The 19682-nt window shown below is 38.9% G+C and overlaps 1 protein-coding gene across 5 annotated transcripts in view; it reads left to right on the forward strand.

Moving 5' to 3' along the window:
* The window catches only part of LOC121314110 (MAGUK p55 subfamily member 7-like), a 147647-nt gene that overhangs the window by 69374 nt on the left and 58591 nt on the right, over window positions 1–19682 (forward strand). For 4 of the 5 annotated variants that reach the window (XM_041247021.1, XM_041247022.1, XM_041247023.1 and 1 more), the window contains exons 5-6: window positions 11830–11907; window positions 14834–14914. In XM_041247021.1, the coding sequence (XP_041102955.1) occupies window positions 11830–11907; window positions 14834–14914 (159 nt within the window). The remainder of the gene's footprint in view (window positions 1–11829; window positions 11908–14833; window positions 14915–19682) is intronic. The other variant, XM_041247025.1, reaches the window with a different exon arrangement.

A 19682-nucleotide genomic window follows, 5' to 3' on the forward strand; every position in this document is an offset into this window, starting at 1 on the left:
TGAAGCTGCTCAAGTAGATCCAAAAATACCTAGGTGATCACATTTGATAGCTTTTAACTCTGGCAAAGTGTACTAACGATGCAAACACATGCTGTGTGCCCTTGTCTGGTGGTGCTTCAGAAACAGTAGCAGGGAGTGGCTTTTGGATCACTTTCTGATTTAAAAGATTTTCCGTGGTTAAATTTGCTGTTATTGTTGTTGCACGAGACAATGTTTGTGTTCAGAATAGGATAAAGAACCAGATGAAGTGACCAACTTTGGTTAAGTCTTTACTTAAAACAGTGTTTTTCTTATTTCACACTCTTGTTAAAAGCTGACTTCAGGTCATAACGTGCCACTAACTAGGAGTGCATGAGAGACCTCAAAATTACAGAATACTTAAAAAGGCTGACAGAGGAGGAAGCAAGACGTTTTTTTTTTTTTCCCTTAGTGTTTGCATTCCTGGATATGTCGTTTTAACCTCCTTTTGCGGTTGGTTGTTACAGAAAGATTTGCTCCGGCTTTTCACAAACTTGTTAACCTGGTGTCTCGCTGCAATTTTAAAATGTTCTTTAGGAACAATTTAACCCTTTCCGACCTTAACCCTGGCATTTCCCAGGTGTAATGAATATGCTTATTTTCTGTCTGAAATGTCTAGGTCAGCATGTAGACCATTGCTGTCTATTTATTTTATTTATTGATTTATTGATTGATTGTATTAACTCATTTTAAGATAAGAGACAGAATAATTTATCCTGGGCATTGCAGAGGGAAGGATCTGCCTGTTAATATGATGGGGTTATTCAACTTTGCATGTCCCAAACAAGCTTAAAGGTGACAGCCGTTCAGCAAATTATTATTGTAAGCAGGGTTCAAACCTGTACATTAGAACATGTATTGATTATTTTAATGAAAATGTGTTTTTTTAGTCTTACCAAAGTAATGTCCACATTCATACCAATCCAACAGTATTTAACTTATTCATAGCAGTCTTACACACTTGTGGTTGAATATGTGTCACTACCATTTAATTTCAAGATTAGTGTCTTGTTGCATTTCTTTCTTTTTCTCTTTTTCTTTCTTTTTCTTTCTTTCTCACACACACCCACACATGGGGCCTCATTCACAAAATTTTATCAGTGATTCTGCCATATGCCAACGTTTGGAATACGTTCCAAGATGCATCACTAGTGCTTCTGCTGTTAAGAGGCCTAATATAATGTTGCACACATTTACAGTACCATGTTAAACATGAATCGGGATGCAGTGGAAAGCATTGTGATAGCATTGAAATAACAGCAGATTTGTATTGTGTATTGTTTTTGTGTTTGTTTTTGGGTTTTTTTTTGTACAGAGCCTATTGATCTCCTGTAGGCAACATTTCATGCCGCAAAAGCTTTCAGAATAAGGGTTCTTTTTAAAAAGAAAAAAGAAAATATTGGGACGGTACTGGTAAAAGCCTTCAGGAAGCACAAGGTGCTGTTGTGTATATCTCTGGTGTTTGAACCCAGCCCGTAAAGACAGTTGGTGAATAAGGCAGTGCTGCACAATCTGTTACTATGGTGATAAGACGGTCCTGTCTGATTTAACATGCCGTTCAGTTTTGCGAATATGGGCCAGCGTGAGTTTGTTTTTCTGCTTTCAATTAGATTTGTACATGATGTAATATACATTATTACAGAAAAAGGTTGTAAAATGAATGTATTTTGTTGTTTACTGTGCCAAACACAGGGGTGCTGGTATGTTAAAGGACTAGCTGGGTAGCCACAATTGACAGTACCAGACAATAGGCTAGAGCAACATAGCCAATTGGGACACAGCACAGTCTAGCACATGCTTGCAGTTAGGGAGCAGGAATCAGAGAGTAAATGAGAGGGAAATACCAGAATTCAGTCGTCAGAAACCACACTCTGCCAGCTGCAGAATGGTGGAGGTAATAAACTAAAAAGTCCTGCATGGTATAAATATGGGAACTGAAAGATTACAATATTTCATGAAAGAATCTTAAAATCTCTGAAATGTTATAGAGTTATGTACGGATCTTGTTCACTAAAGACTTTAATTTGGTAACTGGTATGGTAAATAGACAGCTTTTCTTTTTTTATTTTGAAATAGCGTTCAACCTGTTTAACTGTTTTTAACAAAAACTGATTGTAAATATGAAACTACAGTAACCGTGTCAGTAGTAAATGAATCTTCATTTCAGTTAAAAGGAAACAATTACTGGGTATCAGAGTTCATGTACCTTGTGTGGCAGAATGACAAATTAAGCATGCAGGTGTACATGGTTTACATCAGCCTCACACTATAAATAATAAACCAGCTCTCAAATTCCAGAAGCATTTGCAAGGCTGTGCAATAGACTCATTCAATGCTAATAAAGAGAATATTGGAGTGATCTGACATGCTAAACGGACAGCCAGTCATACAGAAGCTGTCAGTGTTCACCTTCCTAATTTTTGAAAAATCCCCTGTCAATCCTGCATGCTTGTACTGCTAGTACCACAGGCAGGACGGCTTGACAAGAGAAAGTGTCAGACAGCTGCACATAAGCATGTGTAAGACCAGACACACAATTAGTATTTGCCATGTTCACCCTATCCCTGTTCGTTTTGTCTTGATCTGTTTTGACAAATGCGTACTGTATAGAGAAGTATCAAGTCCAAACTGCACGCTGGGGCTGGTTGCAACCTTTCTTAACATTTTTTATAATGCAGGACAGTCATGTAAAAATACAGATGATGAAGACATTAGACTCAGTGTTTGTCTACCTGATTTAGTTTCTTCTAGTTTTTGCTATAAATTGTTAGAAACACCCTGCTGTGTTTTAGAAACACATGATTTGCTGTAACCCACATTGTCCGTATTGCAGCATTGTATTTTAAAACCTAGTCCTGGTTGATATTTTTGTTACCTGGGGGATACATGCATCCCCTTTTACTCAAGAGCATTCGCCAGGAGAAAGAGTATATCCAGGTCTTGCTCCCTCCTGCAACGGTGTTGTAGTTTTCTGTTCCCATGACACACCATTTGTTTCTATCGGAGCACCAGCATTGTTGCAGGAAGGGTCATGAGGTGGATACACTAAGATGTTCCTGAGAGAAATTCTGCTTCTACCTGACAAACCAAGTCAAGCAATGTTGTTAAATGTATTTCTAATTCTTTTATTACCCCTTGATGTGTGAATAAAAATGTCAGCAACACAACCCCATGCTAAAATGATGCTGGTGAATGTTTAAGAGCACACACAGGTAGGAACACTTTCATTGCTTTAAATCTGCCGGGCAGATTTCCCAAAAGTGCATTTTACATGCTGAAAGTTGCGTGGAAAAAAAACAAAAAAAAAAACATCATACACTTATAACTCTTGTCAGTTTCACAGTGCCATTTATTGTGTGTATATATATATATATATATATATATATATATATATATATATATATATATATATATATATATATATATATACATATATATAATTTGCCACTTAGATTCGTAAGACTAGATAGATATGCTTACTGTAGTTTCACACATGCAGATGATGGCAGATAAGTAGTTTAAGTAATGTGTAACCAACGAAGGGTATTGCTGGGTTTCTACGTCAGCCTTTCCTTATCACATTACCTGAGTATCTGTAAGACCGAGATTTCCAACTGCAGAAATGGGACTTATTGATTCTCCTGATTGGCACACACGGTGTATCTATATGTTTGTTTGTTCAGTAGACCCTATATGAAGAATATATAAATAAGTTATAGTGAGCCTCTGTGGGAATTAAATGTAAGCATATGTTTGGTTTAGTACACGCAGCAATCCTGATTTGTTATTGGCATGAAATTCAATTTTGGACAGAAATTGCCAAATCCAGTGGTGTGCTTGCAAACTGTTTTTCAAGCTCTTCTGAGTTGACCGAGAGATTTATTGTACAGAATTTAGTGATTCTTGCGTATAATTAATAATAATAATATGTTTTTATGTAGCGTCTTTCATAATGGACCATCACAAAGTGCTTTATAGAGGTAGGCTGTGAACTGTGCATTATATACAGGGTCACTTACAATAGGACATTGATTTGACATCTCATCTGCAGGATGGAGCACAAGGAGGTGAAGTGACTTGCTCAGGGTCACACAGTGAGTCAGTCAGTGGCAGAGGTGGGATTTGAACCGGTGACCTTTTGGTTACAAGCCTTAGACTTTAACCATTTGCCTTTTGATTGCCAACTTTGAAAAGAACCACCGAAACAAAAGAACTGAGCATTGACCAGTGAAATAAGCTCTTTATAAAACAAAGCTGTAGACAAAGGGATATTGCAGAACAAGACAGTTTGTTGGAGTGCAGTGTGACGGAAATTGCATCATTACGGGGAAAGTTTAACTCCTCTTGCAAGGTCAGGTAAGGTACTCAAGGAGCAGGACTGTGTTTTATAAGAGGAATATCTGCACAGATGCCTTAATACAAAGATCACCATCCAAATTCAAACAAGCTAAATCACATCCTGTGCATCTTTTAGACAGTGTTTGTGTTCAATTACAAAATCCAGTCCCTCTTTTTGTATGTGTTGGGTAATGTTAGGGGTTTTTTGTGTCCGCTTTTCCGTGGAAAACCACATTCCTATAACCCCCTTCTCAGGCTTTTTACTGACTGAAACACCAAAAAGAAAGACTCACTTTTACTTCAGCAGACTACTGGGAGAGCAGGTCTATATTTTTTTTGGACATTCTGGTGCTTATTTAGTACAACAGTCTTGTTCGTTGTGCAGATCAAATAGAAAATTCGCATTAATTGCAGTTGCTTTAACAAGGCTATGTTAAGTAAACTTAACTCCACAATTTATGATGTGCCCATCACCAGAATTATGTATTTTATTTCTTCTAATGTTAATTTAGCCTGTTTTCAATGCGTTGTAATATTTTCCATTCGTATTTTAAACTTTGGTACAAGCCCTGTGTGAGTACTAGACTTCTCTCAACACAGTGTCTTCAAAAAGGACATTTTCTGTGTATTAGTAAGCTGATGAAGTAATGAAGGATTATACTTCATTGATGTTGACCAAAGAAAAAAGTAAATTTAATGATGCTTGGAATCAACAAGTACAACCAAATCCTTCACTAAGCATTGGCTTTATCCAGTGACATTGATAAAACTGCTGCCAACATTGGGATTGGTTCCTGTGCAGTATGCTGCAGACAAACAGCTAGGTGGGAATGAGCTAACAAATGCAGTCATTCATGCTTATATTACAAAAAACCCTTTCGGTAATGTTTGTCATTTTGTGTTGTAATATTATGCTAAAAGCTTCAGAGCGTACTTTGGCAGAGTAAGAGAGGATGTCCTTGTAATTGAACATGTTTATTTGAGTTGCTATGTACAGTACAGTACCTGGACTGTGTAAAACTTAAGGCTATAAAAAAAAAAAAATATATATATATATATATATATATATATATATATATATATATATACACACACACACACATATATATATATATATATATATATATATATATATATATATATATATATATATATATATATATATATATATATATATATATATATATATATATATGTGTGTGTGTGTGTGTGTGTGTGTGTGTGTGTATATATATATATATATATAAATAATAGCTCAGAGCCAGCTGCCCAATGTTTCGATATGTTGTACATATTTTTCTCAAGGGAGCCTGTGTTTGAATCAAAACATTGGAGGTATTTATAGGTGTTTGACGGCATGACAACTACTTGTTATTGTTTATATTCAAATCCATGATTTATTCTTACATGATGTAATGGTGTTCTATATGTGACATCACTTTTACTTATCTTTAAATCTATATTAATTCTAATTAACATTATTTTATATAAACTTATATTTATATTATCATGCAATGCTGGCTCTGAGGATCAGCCTTGATATGGTCTCCCCAGCGTATCAGCATGCACAACTTTTGAATTAATTTTGTTTATTTAATTATTCTTAACTTTTATATATTTATTGGAATTAATTAGTTCATTCTTTTCTGTTGAGTTCCGCTGGCTTAATTGTGTTCAGTCTATTTATCCATTTACTTTCTTTTATTCTTCTATATGTCGCATTGTCTAATTTTAGCTGTTCTAATACTACAAACTTGACGTAATTTATGTCATGTCCTTGACTGGTGAAGTGCTGTACTATTGGCTCATTCATTTTTTTATTTCTAATTAATGAAAGGTGGTTCTGAATTCTTTTATATAAAGTTGTTCCAGTCGCTCCAACATATTTTATTTCATCACATTTTTCACAGGCTATTCTATAAACAACATTGCTATTTTTACAGTAGGTATTAGTTTTTAGTGGATATGTGGTGTTCTTATGTTTAATTATATTTCTACTTTTGCCCATGTATTTACAAACTTTACATGTACTAGTGCAAGTATTTGTAGAACCTATTCTGTCAATTATTCTTTTATGTTTACTGTGAACTAGAATATCACCTAAATTAGCTTCTCTTTTGAATGCTACAACTGGGGCCTTAAATTGAAAAAATTGTTTCTTTTCTGAATTATGTAGAATACACAAGTGTTTCCAAACTGTCTTAGAAATATTGGGCGAAAGTTTAGAGTACATCATTATTAATGGGACTCTCTTGACCTTTTTATCTCTATTTTTGTAATATAGTAGATCATCTCTTTTTAGTTTATCCACTTCTCTTAACTCTGTCTCTATAATTCTTTCTCTGTATCCTCTTTTTTTTAAGATTTGTTTTTAATACATGTCTTTGTTTTACATAGTCACTTTCTTTAGAGCATATTCTTCATATTCTTATTCCTAGCCCCTTTGGGATTGCCCTTTTAGTGTGTATTGGATGTGCAGAGGACATGTGTAAATACTGGTGCATGTCAGTAGGTTTATAGAAGAGGTCAGTCTCAATTGAACCTTCTTCAAGTTTTACTACGGTATCTAAAAATTCTATTTCTTTCCTTGTCCGTCGAAGGTCCACCTTAATATTACTGTGTATTTAGTTTGTCATTTTATGAAACTGGAAAAGAGATTCTTCTCCATGTGTCCAAACCCCAAAAATATCATCTACAAACTGAATGTATTCTAAAGGTTCTCTTTCTGATTTTCTAAGTAATTGTTCTTCCCATTTCCCCATGCATGTACTGGCAAAATGCATTCCTAATTTAGATCCTATTGCGGTACCATCGTTTTGTTTGTAATTTTTATCAACAAATGTAAAATAACTGTTTTCTACACACACTACCTGCATCCTCCACTGGTTTGCCTTTTTATTTGCATTACGTTTTCTATTCCAGATTTGGCAGCTGATAGGAGTGACAGGCTTTCTTGCAATGGAAGCGTGTCACTGTCTGTTTTCTAATGAGGTGCTATGGGTTAGCAGTAGTAATCCAGTCGGTGGAGAAATTGGATATGGCTTAGAAAAGCCAGATGGAAGCAATACAGAAAGGTCAAAAGAATCTGTCTGGTGGGACAATAAACAGGGCCTCAGTGCTCCTGAGCAGGCCCTCTTAGCACAGTAACACAATATTGCTCTGTAATCTCCCTTTAGCAACTTCACCAGGTGCATGTTAGTTTAGTTAAACCCTTGACCCTCTGGACGATTTATGCCCCCTTTTATGCTCCAGTGCTAAAGTGCTAAAGCTAAACAATCGTCTTTAAATTGCCAGCTCTGTGTGTGTGTGTGTGTGTGTGTGTGTGTGTGTGTGTGTGTGTGTGTATATATATATATATATATATATATATATATATATATATATATATATATATATATATATATATATATATATACACACACACACACACACACACTACTGTGCAAAAGTTTTAGGCAGGTGTGAAAAAATGCTGTAAAATAAGAATGCTTTCAAAAATAGACATGTTAATAGATTATATTTATCAATTAACTAAATGCAAAGTGAGTGAACAGAAGAAAAATCTACATCAAATCCATATTTGGTGTGACCACCCTTTGCCTTCAAAACAGCATCAATTCTTCTAGATACACTTGCACACAGTTTTTGAAGGAACTCTGCAGGTAGGTTGGAGAACTAACCACAGTTCTTCTGAGGATTTAGGCAGCCTCAGTTGCTTCTCTCTCTTCATGTAATCCCAGACAGACTCGATGATGTTGAGATCAGGGCTCTGTGGGGGCCATACCATCACTTCCAGGACTCCTTGTTCTTCTTTACTCTGAAGATAGTTCTTATTGACTTTCGCTGTATGTTTGGGGTCGTGCAGAATAAATTTGGGGCCAATTGGATGCCTGCCTGATGGTATTGCATGATAGATAAGTATCTGCCTGTACTTCTCAGCATTGAGGAGACCATTAATTCTGACCAAATCCCCAACTCCATTTGCAGAAATGCAGCCCCAAACTTGAAAGGAACCTCCACCATGCTTCACTGTTGCCTGCAGACACTCATTCGTGTACCGCTCTCCAGCCCTTCGGTGAACAAACTGCCTTCTGCTACAGCCAAATATTTCAAATTTTGACTCATCAGTCCAGAGCACCTGCTGCCATTTTTCTGCACCCCAGTTCCTGTGTTTTCGTGCATAGTTGAGTCGATTGGCCTTGTTTCCACATCGGAGGTATGGCTTTTTGGCTGCAAGTTTTCCATGACGGCCACTTCTGACCAGACTTCTCCGGACAGTAGATAGGTGCACCAGGGTCCCACTGTTTTCTGCCAATTCTGAGCTGATGGCATTACTGGACATCTTCTGATTGTGAAGGGAAGTAAGCATGATGTGTCTTTCATCTGCTGCAGTAAGTTTCCTTGGCCGACCACTGCGTCTACGGTCCTCAACATTGCCCGTTTCTTTGTGCTTCTTCAAAAGAGCTTGGACAGCACATCTGGAAACCCCTGTCTGCCTTGAAATTTCTGCCTGGGAGAGACCTTGCTGATGCAGTATAACTACCTTGTGTCTTGTTGGTGTTCTCAGTCTTGCCATGGTGTATGACTTTTGACAGTAAACTGTCTTCAGCAACCTCACCTTGTTAGCTGAGTTTGGCTGTTCCTCACCCAGTTTTATTCCTCCTACACAGCTGTTTCCGTTTCAGTTAATGATTATGTTTCAACCTACATAATGATTTGATGATCATTAGCACCTGTTTGGTATAATTGTTTAATCATACACCTGACTATATGCCTACAAAATCCCTGACTGTGCAAGTGTACCTAGAAGAATTGATGCTGTTTTGAAGGCAAAGGGTGGTCACACCAAATATGGATTTGATTTAGATTTTAATTCTGTTCACTCACTTTGCATTTAGTTAATTGATAAATATAAACTATTAACATGTCTATTTTTGAAAGCATTCTTACTTTACAGCATTTTTTCACACCTGCCTAAAACTTTTGCACAGTACTGTGTGTGTGTGTGTGTGTGTGTGTGTGTGTGTGTGTGTGTATATATATATATATATATATATATATATATATATATATATATATATATATATATATATATATAATCATACACACACACACACACACACATAAAACAGGAGACAGCCATGATATTTAAGATATGCTTTACATGAAGTCAAATTTAATTATTTGGTTTGTTTCTAGAAGACTGTCTTTTATGGTAGAATATATATCCCTGATTTCCTTACCTTCAGTGGTTTTTTGTTTCACACCTAGCACACTGTTAGTTAAAATCTTTATTTAAAAATACAGTAGCTTAGTGGGCTCCCGAGTGGTGCATCCAGTCAAGGCACTCTTCGCAGAGTGCAGGATGTGCCCTGTAGCTGGGAGATTCAAACTGCCAATGACATTACTGACTGTGACCCAGGAGTTCCCTGAGGCACACGATTGGCCAAGGAGTTCCCTGGGGCACACGATTGGCCAAGGAGTTCCCTGAGGCACACGATTGGCCAAGGAGTTCCCTGAGGCACACGATTGGCCAAGCGCCGCCTGGGCAAGGAGGATTCAGGTCGACTGGGGAATCCTTGGCTCAACGCGCACCTGTGACTGGCCGGTGCTTGCAGACCTGCCTGTTTTCGAGTGCTTGTCTTCATCTCTCAGAGTGCGAGGTACAGCTTGATGTTGCTTGGGTCTTCTCCTACTAGCCCTCTTGTGTGCCTCAAACCTTTAAAGATTACTGTGTTTGCAGCAATACTGGCATTTGTGACATGTCCACTTGGAGAATAGAGCCATCCAAACCTTTGCTAAATTCTGGATAAAATAAGCAACTGTCTATTTAATAAACTTGGCACTGTCAGTTTATGACATTACTGTTATTATTAATCTTTCCTCATTCGCGTTTGCATTCTTTAACGCTCACTTTTATGCTTTTACAAACTGACTCCCTTTTTATTCCAGTGAAGTGTAGTTTTTCCATTTTATTCGTGACCCTGCCAAAAAATTCTGTCACTGGAGGCCTGAAGAATCTGTGCTATGAGATGTAAAAAACTCAGTAATGGCTTTTAAATAGATATGCACATTCTTTAACAGACAGGCTGTCTATTAGATTTTATCCGGAGCAGTCAATAAAGTATTTAATCTAACATCGTCCAAGAAAATTCCACAGTAACTAACCAGACACTTTGAAACTAATAAACCAGATGTCATTCGCTGGATTAGATCCCACCACCATAGCTTCTTTTAATTTGATCTGATTTGAAACAGTTTTTATCATTACCCCTTATAAGAGGGGACTGTGTTTCGCAGCTTGCAGTGTTAAGCCTAATTATAATCCTGATATGATAACAAAACTTTATTTGTTAAAGGGTGCATACAGTAGACTCCCCCATCCCAGCAAGCAGTACTGCCACGGAGCCCTGTGCGACTCACGCTGGGGTACCCTTAGTATTACTGGATGACTTTACCACATGTTTGTTGTCTTGGATATCTGAATTGGACCTCTGTTTTCATCAAAGCCAGTAGCTGTTTAAATTAATGATTTTACCAAGATTAGCTCTGGCATTGTATATGGACTGTCTGGGTTGGCAGCTTCTCAGCATTCAGAGAATGACAAACATAATGCTTAATGTTTTATATCTAGAGCAGTAAAGACGTAGCGTTGGGATTTGAACACTGTTGCTGCACTCTAGCTTAGCCAGTGTTTCTCAGAAGTTCAGGCTACCTGAAACACTGTTTTTTTGGCATACAAGAATTGCCACAAAAAAAAAAAATTCTAAGGTTTAAGTGAATTTGTATTTGAACTTTGACAGTCAATGTGAGTAGTGGGGTGGCCTGTGTAAAATGATATGTTCCTTTTGTAAGTCATTGTGTTCTGGGTGTGTACATGTTATGGATGTTCTTCTCAATCTAGGTTCTTCATCTCAAGAGGTTTAACCAATTAATGTATGGGTATGGTGTTTGTTTTATTTAAAACACAGGGCCCTGCTGTGAAATGCAAATGTACATTTTCTGAGAGCGATAAAACAATTGGAACATTTGATGTTTATGCCATCTTATTCCTCTCGGGGGTGGAGGGGGAGATAAAACTCCTGCATTTGCATTTGTATTTATGTGGCTGTATATATATACATTTATTGAGGAAAGTTTATTACAGGCGCATATTAAAAAAAAATTAAGAAAGGCGATACTTCCCTCCAGGGCAGTCTGTTGCAAGCCTCTGTATGTACTACTCATTTTCTCTGTCTGAACCTGTATTTGTAGAAGTCAAATCCTTTTTTTTTTTGTTTTGTTTGATGTTTAAATGATCAATTGCTTTAATGAGCCAGGGCCCTTGACAGCTTTCCAAGCGGATGTTTCTTTTGTTAACAGATACCCCAGCTACCCACACTTTCCATTTGCACGGCACCAGACTCCCTAACCTTCTCTCCACTGGGGTATTGAACTTGAAAAAAAAAATGATAATATTACATTGCCTTTCAGATTCATGAGAAGCTCCAGCAGTTTGAGAAGCAATGCCCATCACCTGTCCTTCACACTGCAGCCTCCTTAGCGGATGATGTAAGTGCCCCTTGCTTTAATCACTGTACCCCCCGACCCCCCTCCGCCAAAAAAAATACAAACAAACTTCAAATCTGGTTCACAACCAATGAACACAGTCATATGAGGGTTTGCTTCCTTTACATTTTATAACTTATTTTTATTCCAAAAGCAGCTGTTGGTGCTGGCTGTTGACTTTAGTCGACTTTGATTACTTGCCCGCTGCAAAAACACTGCATCTAGAGAGCCCTTGTTCAGCTTTAGCAGCTCTGTAGTAGAAAATCCAGGGCAGAACTCCACCGGGAGAGTAGGAGTGTCAACCCAGTGGTATTCTGGGCAACAAAGTCCAGAGGAATGCATAAGAAAAATAAAGATGGATGGGGGAACCAGCCCACTGACTGGACAAGAGAAAAAAACACAAAAGAAATGAGGCGCATGAAATAAAGTGAAAGGGCTTGTTGTACAGTACCTGTAATATTGAACTGGAGTGATTTATAGATACTTAAGGCTTTTCCAAATTACTTCATATTCCCTTAAATAAATTATTGAAATAGCCAGCATTGATGAAGTGGTTCATTTCCTGTGACCATAATTTTTCGCCCATCCCTATCTCCCCCTAAAAAAAAAACAAAAAGAAAGATGGACTTGCCATATCTCTGTTGTACTCACTGTTCGGTGCATGTAAAATTCTGTTCTATTGCATATGCACATGTAAAAACCACAGGACAGTCTCGGTAGGAAGGGGAAAGGCACCACTTAAATGATCTGTGGTTGTTTAAAAATCCCAGGGTCTGTTTATTGTAATCAAAGTGCTTAAAAGGATGTCTTTCCTTTTTTACGAAAGTACAGTAATATATCATTATAATTAGGCCTGAAATGGAAAAAAAGGCCTGTGGATTTTATAGAAGGGCAGCCAGTGTATATTTCAAAGGAAAGTCAATGTTTTCTTTTGAACCTGGGTATGTGGGATACAGGTACTAGACTTGCATTCAGGGACCAACAGGAGAGTGACTCCATCAGAAGAGATTCAGAGAGAGGTCACTGGTGCTCAGTATTCAACTCCACAGCTCTTTTGTGTCGCAACAGGAGGCTTACTGTATTAAAGGTTATGAGAAAGCCAATGAATTCAAGTGTAACCAGTGTTAGATTCTGTGCTATGGCCAAAGCCATATAAGGGAGAGCTTGTGCGCTGTCAAATAACGGTATAGGCTTAAACATTGAACACCTTGATGATGATGAGATTGAGAATTGTAAAGGCTGGATTGATTAAACTAAGTTCATAAAATTTTCTAAACTGGTTTTCTAAGATAAAAATGTTTGTTTTATTTAATACAAAACATTATTTGATTAAAACAGGTTAAGAAAAGAAAAATGCAGCACACATTGAATTAAGTATACAACTTCATATTTGGAGCCGGTTTTGACGCTGCGAGCTGTGCAAATACCCTGGTGTGCAGCTTGAATTATAGGAGTGTAATGGAGTGCCTGTCTGTCGATGCAGTACTGCCACAAAGTGGTTCAGGTGAACTCCTCCTAGCCCGTCCAGTCCCATCTCCACCCAGCAGGTGTGGCTGTTGGGCCACAGTTTTGAGGACCTTATGACTATGTATTACGTTTAATGCATTCCATATGATATTGCTTCCAGATATAAAATGTAGACTGCCGTGAGCCTTAACCAGCTGTCATAAGCCAGTTCCTGTTGGATAATGTTTCTGTGGTTCTGACTGTGGGCAACTGACATTGGTGCACCAGACAGACCCTAATGCAGTGTATACCTGGATACCCGAATATCCTGGCCCCTCTCCATTCTTAGTGAGGTTAAACTGGACCAATTACAGTGAATAGCGAGGCGGGAGGAGGGGCTTCAATCCAGCGTATTCAGGCTTGCAGCCCAGTACACAAACCACGTCTATTTCAAATAATCCTCTTCACCATTAGAAGAAAAAAACTGAACCAAACCCATAAAATAAAATGAAGAAGAAATACTTTTTTTTCACACAGCTCTAACATTTTTAGATGTTTTTTTTTGCCACCACCAAAAGCTCTTGTAAATGACTTCTGCGAGCGCCTCTCTTGTGTAAGCAGCCGAGGTTTGATAAACTGGGGAGCGGGTTGCCAGGGAGTGCAGAATCAGCTGTGCCACTGTGGGCATCAATCAGTGTGTTGTCTGCTTGAGGAATGCTGAAAATGGAAAAATACACAAAGCTAGACCAAGCTGCAGCGACGGGGAGAAGGAAGGTGGATGATGGTTTTGAGTCACAGCTGTACCTTTCATTAAACCGGCTGTCTTACCTCAGCAGAGTAATTAGTCACCCCCAAATGTAGACTGGAGGCAGCGATGGGCAGATGTAATGGCTAGTATGATCATATATTAAAAAACCTTTATTTGGAATCTGCCTTTGTCTTTCCTGTAATATGCAAAAGTGCAAGTTGAACTGATTTACTGTTTTACATTTACCTTTGCCCTGAGCTATTGTTATTGACATGGGCTAGTAGGTGGCAGCCTGTTCCCCACTGCAAGCCCTTTTTCCTTCCCCTCTTATTTTCACCACCTCCTGCTGAAAACTGTTCTACACAGACGGTGTCAAAAGTTCCAATCCTGTTTTTGTACAAGTGGGTCTTTGTCTGCAGGCAGCAGCCCTTCGTTGAAATGCAGTGCTGGGATTTTCCCTGGCTGTAATAAATCAGACTGTGATCTGGACGTCTCTTCTGCCAGATATGATTATTGTGGTTAGTCTGAGCCTAAAGCCCTGTCTTAAATCGGGTCCACTGAGGGCCAGCAGAGAAGAGCCGTGATTGATGGTCTGTTTTTCTTCATGCTGGCTTCTGTTTGAACACACTGGAAAGTAATAACCTTGAACAAGATAGATTCTGGGTTGTCAGTGACGCACTGGGTAAAACAATGCTCCCGCTAATGCTCTTTGTGTCAATTCAATCTCTCTCACAGCTGGCTGAGGATCTGCAGAGCAAGCCAATGGACAGCGAGACTCGAGAGCTGCTGAAGTTGCTGTCCAGACCGCATGTCAAGGTGAGGAGACCCTCATTGCTGCACGTACAGTGACAAACACTCTGCCATATCAGGAAAGGCATTCTACACAAAACATGCAAAATGGGAAACAAATGGGAAAATGACCAGAGGTCAGTTCTTGTGGCAGCCTTTACTGTACTCAAAAGTCTACTTACAGTAAACTAGTAACAGGCGTTGGGTAGACAGTGGCTATGCATCCCTCTTTTCTAATATTTACAATATTCATGTCCAACAAGTCCTGTCCTCTGTCTTCTTGCAAGTGATGTGTGCTGCCCTTAGCCTTGGTTCATATTCAAGAATGAAAGCTGTGGTAATAATCCTATCCATTTCATAAATAAATACCATTAATGCGCTTCTGAATTGGTTCCCCTAGATTTCTGAATATATGACAATTACTTTTACAAGGATTTCCCTTGCAGTCAGTAGGATGAGGTTTGTGTACTGTATTAATCCATCATAATAAATATATTAGGCAGCTAATTAGGTAGCGCTGTACTCCTGAACTGTAATAAATGAGGATTATCCTTGTCGTCTGAGCTTCTTATTATAATGACGTCCAGCCAGTGAGGATTAGACACAGCAGTCTTAAGGAGATTGTAGACTGCAGGGTTCCTGACTACCCATGCTTATACAATGAGATTATTATCTAGCTCGAGAGAAATAAGCAAGAGTTCTGAAGTATGAAGTTAAAATGGACACAAACGTGTGGGTAAATGTGGTTGATGAACAATCTTTAAAATATAAAATATAAAACTGGGTGAGGAACAGCCTAACAAGGTGAGGTTGCTGAAGACAGTTGTCAAAAGTCATACACCATGGCAAGACTGAGCACAGCAATAAGACGCAAGGTAGTTATACTGCATCAGCAAGGTCTCTCCCAGGCAGAAATTTCAAGGCAGACAGGGGTTTCCAGATGTGCTGTCCAAGCTCTTTTGAAGAAGCACAATGAAACGGGCAACGTTGAGGACCGTAGACGCAGTGGTCGGCCAAGGAAACTTACTGCAGCAGATGAAAGACACATCAAGCTTACTTCCCTTCACAATCGGAATATGTCCAGTAATGCCATCAGCTCAGAATTGGCAGAAAACAGTGGGACCCTGGTGCACCCATCTACTGTCCGGAGAAGTCTGGTCAGAAGTGGCCTTCATGGAAGACTTGCAGCCAAAAAGCCATACCTCCGACGTGGAAACAAGGCCAATCGACTCAACTATGCACGAAAACACAGGAACTGGGGTGCAGAAAAATAGCAGTAGGTGCTCTGGACTGATGAGTCAAAATTTGAAATATTTGGCTGTAGCAGAAGGCAGTTTGTTCACCGAAGGGCTGGAGAGAGGTACACAAATGAGTGTCTGCAGGCAACAGTGAAGCATGGTGGAGATTCCTTGCAAGTTTGGGGCTGCATTTCTACAAATGGAGTTGAGGATTTGGTCAGAATTAATGGTCTCCTCAATGCTGAGAAGTACAGGCAGATACTTATCTATCATGTAATACCATCAGGGAGGCATCTGATTGGCCCCAAATTTATTCTGCAGCATGACAACGACCCCAAACGTACAACGAAAGTCATTAAGAACTATCTTCAGCATAAAGAAGAACAAGGAGTCCTGGAAGTGATGGTATGGCCCCCACAGAGCCCTGATCTCAACATAATCGAGTCTGTCTGGGATTACATGAAGAAGGAGAAGCAACTGAGGCTGCCTAAATCCACAGAAGAACTGTGGTTAGTTCTCCAAGATGTTTGGGCTAACCTACCTGCCAAGTTCCTTCAAAAACTGTGTGCAAGTGTATCTAGAAGAATTGATGCTGTTTTGAAGGCAAAGGGTGGTCACACCAAATATGGATTTGATGTAGATTTTTCTTCTGTTCACTCACTTTGCTTTTTGTTAATTGATAAATATAAACTATTAGCATGTCTATTTTTGAAAGCATTCTTACTTTTACAGCATTTTTTCACACCTGCCTAAAACTTTTGCACAGTACTGTGTGTGTGTGTGTGTGTGTGTGTGTGTGTGTGTGTGTGTATATATATATATATATATATATATATATATATATATATATATATATATATATATATATATATATATATATATATATATATATATTGAAGATATTGATGAATCCACAGAGCTTAGACTCCTTTCAAATAATCTACCCCCCTGCCTGGCAGAAGGTTTGGTTTACCCTTTGTTAGGCTTTGTGCTGCTCAACAGCTCATTTTAAACTAAACACAAACATGTTCCAAGGTTATGTTGGAAGATGTCAGCACCTGTAATCAGTCAATAAGTAATGCATCACATGCTGCAGTGTAAGGTGGTGTAACCCAGTGATAGCATTTGATTCAGTGTAAGACCACACAAAAGTGGAGTTTTTAATCCTAAGAGTCAGGGTCATGCATTTAATCTAATTCAGTTTAATTATGCCAACATATTACATTTTGTCTGTTGGCTTCTGTTGCATATAATCAGGGCTGAGCTGCAGCCCATTGTGTGAGACCACCCTAAGATGCAATAAACACCAAGCCTCCATGTAGGTGATAATTACAGTTTTTGTACGGATAATTGTTTTGAACTGTTTTCCACTCATGATCAGAATGGGTTAGTGTTGCACACACCCTTTTGTTGAACAAGCATTTGTCAGCATCCTTGAGTTGCATCCCTTTCTATAAAGTGCATCTGTACTACCCTAGCAAAAACACCACAGTGGACTATATAGAATACTTTAACTTGTGTATACTGTGCACCTTGTATAGCTCCTAATATTTGCAAAAGTGTACACATTATACTCTGACTATGGTGTTCCTTAATATTGAGGCTGTAGTAAACTACCTGAAAAAGATCCAGGACTATACTGATTTAGAAAAAAATCTAGTGTAATCAAGGGATTAGTTCACTGTAGTAACAAAGTGTTATGGGTTGTTTCACAAGCTGATTGTCAATCACTGTGGGCTCGTTTCACAGACCCCAGATTTAGCACACGGCTTGGACTAACTAATGTTACTTTAACTATGGTAGTCCAAGAAGAGTGCTAATCAGGGTCTGTGAAACCAGCCTCAGATCCATCATTGCTCTGCCTTTGTAAAAAGGAACTAAGCTTGAGCTTGTGTGATTTGTACAAATCTGTATTCTCCCCAATCTCCCAAGTCTGTACTTTTATTAGAACAAAGTTTAATGAGTGAGGCTTATTGTATTTGAAGTCTGATGTACAGTTTGGTACTGAAGTCTTTTAAACCACAAACTAGAAGACACAGTAACAATTATAGCAAAGTGTTGGATAGCATTCAAGCACATTGCTCTGTTCAATTAACTGGTCCCACCTGCAGCTGTCTGGGTACATTCAGATACACCTTCTATCCTCTACAGTGCTGGGGGTGCTGACAGTCTATACAGTTAGCAGTTACTAAATGGCTTCCTAGCCAGCACTCAAATATGTGTGTGTGGCTGCTGGAGAAACAACATTGTAAGATGAAGTTTCCCTTGAAGCCGAGAAGAAATATTGATTGAAAGAGAGTCACGATAGTTTTCCTTCAGGGTTGTAATGAAATAGGAACATTTAGAAAAATATTTGAATGAAGCAGGTGTTCTCAACCTTTAACTCGCACCCCAACATAACAATTTTTTTACCCTCGTACAAGTATGAGGAAGCAAAAGGTAGAAGCACATTTACTGCTGCAGTAAAGAGCTGATGGAATTCCTGTGCAACTGAGAGCCAGAAATGTGTGAGAACAGGTGCCAAAAATTAGCTTCAGTATGTTGTTGCATGTCAGCTCCATAAACTGTTCTTCCATCTCCCTGGAAAGATTGGTTGAACCAACTGAAGTGACGAACGGATCACGAACCCAGACAAGTGAACTGCCATCCTCCTGGAAGGAGTTGCTGAACAGTTGTTTCAGTCCTGTGACGTGTTCATCAATGAGGGCTTTAAGATCATTGTAATCCACACTGGCGCCACAATCCTGGATGAAATCTGAAAACGTAGGAAACATGTCGAAATTTCCTTCCGACTGTCGACTGGCCCAAATGTCCAGTTGTGTTTTTTTTTTTTTTTTAAACAAAAGCTATTACCTTGTCTGTAAGGAGCAGGATATTTGGGTCCTTGTGTTGCATTGACGCGTTTAATGAGTTCAGACGGTCAAAAATATAGTCTGGATGTTGCCGGTTTGAGTCCAGGCTATTCCTTTGCTGAATGAGTACGGGAGCTCCCAGGGAGCGGCGCACAATTGGTGGAGCGCGTCCCGGGGGAGGGAGGGTTAGGTCGACCAGGGTGTCCTCGGCTCGCCACGCACCAGCGACCCCTGTGGTCTGGCCGGTGAGTCTGCAGTGTGTAAATAAGCGGACGGCTAACGACACACGCTTCAGAGGACAGCGTGTGTTCGATTTTACCCCTCCCGAGGGGGTGGTAGCGCTGAGCTGAGCTAAACCAAAATAATTGGACACTACTAAATTGGGGAGAAAATAACAAAAAACTAATTGGCGACTACTAAATTAAAAAATATGTATATATCTACAAAGTAAGCAAGAACAATCATGAAGGTGGTTAACAAGATCAGACTGGGCATCAATTAATAAGGTTTTAACCTCCTCACGTAGATCAAAAAGACATAGAAGTACCTCCCTCTCAATAGCCATCTTACTTCGGTATGAAATAGTAGGTGCTGGCGATCAGATCCAATTTCCTGGCACAGAACCGAAAATAAACGTGCATGAAGTGGCAGTGCTTTAATAAAATGGATTATTTGGCTTCTCTATGTATCGTGCAGTGTGTCCAT

The sequence above is a fragment of the Polyodon spathula genome, chromosome 4, assembly GCF_017654505.1.
Source record: "Polyodon spathula isolate WHYD16114869_AA chromosome 4, ASM1765450v1, whole genome shotgun sequence".
Taxonomy (NCBI): domain Eukaryota; kingdom Metazoa; phylum Chordata; class Actinopteri; order Acipenseriformes; family Polyodontidae; genus Polyodon; species Polyodon spathula.